The sequence below is a fragment of the Lepidothrix coronata genome, unplaced genomic scaffold (genome assembly GCF_001604755.1).
Source record: "Lepidothrix coronata isolate B3197 unplaced genomic scaffold, Lepidothrix_coronata-1.0 Scaffold156, whole genome shotgun sequence".
NCBI classification, from domain to species: domain Eukaryota; kingdom Metazoa; phylum Chordata; class Aves; order Passeriformes; family Pipridae; genus Lepidothrix; species Lepidothrix coronata.
The window spans coordinates 57,425-58,557 of record NW_016690336.1 but is presented as its reverse complement, the minus strand read 5'-3'; the positions used below and the strand labels follow the sequence as shown (position 1 = coordinate 58,557).

Below are 1,133 nucleotides of genomic sequence, written 5' to 3'. Positions count from 1 at the left end.
TGACTATAAAGAAATCCTATAAGGAGCAGTGAAATATAAAAGCAGTTTGAATATATGAGACCAGGGTACAAGCCTGAACACACAAACAGTTTTTCATGCTATCAATGCAAACACACCTACTTTATTATTATACTTACCATTTTGGAATAAATAAGGATTTTTGACTCATGAATGAATACAGATTTTAAGGACACAGAGAACTATCATCTCAGCCAGAGAGAACCTGAAAAATGGCAAACTTTACTCAGGTTTGCCATTAATTCTAAAGGAAGAAACAAGATTTTTAGTTTTACCCGAGACAAAAATAATCTGTTTGAGAAGTTGCAGGGGAGGGACAAACCCTCTGTCTCGTTTGGAAGGTGGGCTTGGACAATAAAATTACACCAAAAGCAGTTTGGAAACACAAAGAAATCACATCCAGGTTAGGGATTGATTTAACAGCAAAATCTTAATTGTTGAGCAGTTAAAAAAAGGCCACCGTGAACATACCCAGCAGTGAGCCCTGGGCTGGATCTCCAGGAAAACGTCTTCTGGATGCTTCTCCTAAAGACAACATTCCTTCCTCCAGAGTAGGGAATTCTGACAGGTCATTCCTCTCACATGTCAGGCCAAGCTTTGTCTCTGAGGCAGCAGTTAAACAGCTGGAATCTACTTCTGCTGGAAGCTGGAACCATGGCTCAATTCCCTAAAAAACACAACAGGAGAGAAAAGTGCTCCAGCAGCAGCAAGGAAGTTTTATAGGAGGAAATAATTTCCAAAGGAAATAATTACTAAGTACTGAAACAACATAATTACTGATTCTAAGTTGTATTTCTTATACAAATAGTCAGTTTTTAATGTAAAAAAAAAATTATAAACTAATAAAAGCAATAAAATACCCCAGTGAATGATCAAAATCCAGCACAACCCCTGTTTAATACCTGAAAGTCTGAAACGCTACGAAGGTATTTAAAGCTCTTTTCCACACCAGAATTTTGCTGTGGGAGCCCCAGTTTTTGCCCAAGGTTCTTCCAATCGTTCACAAACACAACTCTTGATCAGCTCAGTCCTTCCAAACCACCTGTGAGCACCTGGAATCCTCAGAGCAATTAAACATTTGGCAGCACATCTGGCAGACGGGAGCAGTCGGGATG

The 1,133-nt window shown here is 39.2% G+C and overlaps 2 protein-coding genes across 2 annotated transcripts in view; both read right to left on the bottom strand.

Annotated features, from left to right (window-relative positions):
• Positions 1-1,133, bottom strand: part of CUNH20orf194 (chromosome unknown C20orf194 homolog) — a 732,083-nt gene that overhangs the window by 688,635 nt on the left and 42,315 nt on the right. The gene's annotated exons all lie outside the window — the stretch shown is intronic.
• Positions 114-1,133, bottom strand: part of LOC108504266 (Alstrom syndrome protein 1-like) — a 13,755-nt gene continuing 12,735 nt past the window's right edge. Inside the window, exon 3 of the mRNA XM_017828998.1 lies at positions 114-685. Coding sequence (XP_017684487.1) covers positions 464-685 — 222 coding nt within the window. The 3' untranslated portion in view covers positions 114-463. The remainder of the gene's footprint in view (positions 686-1,133) is intronic.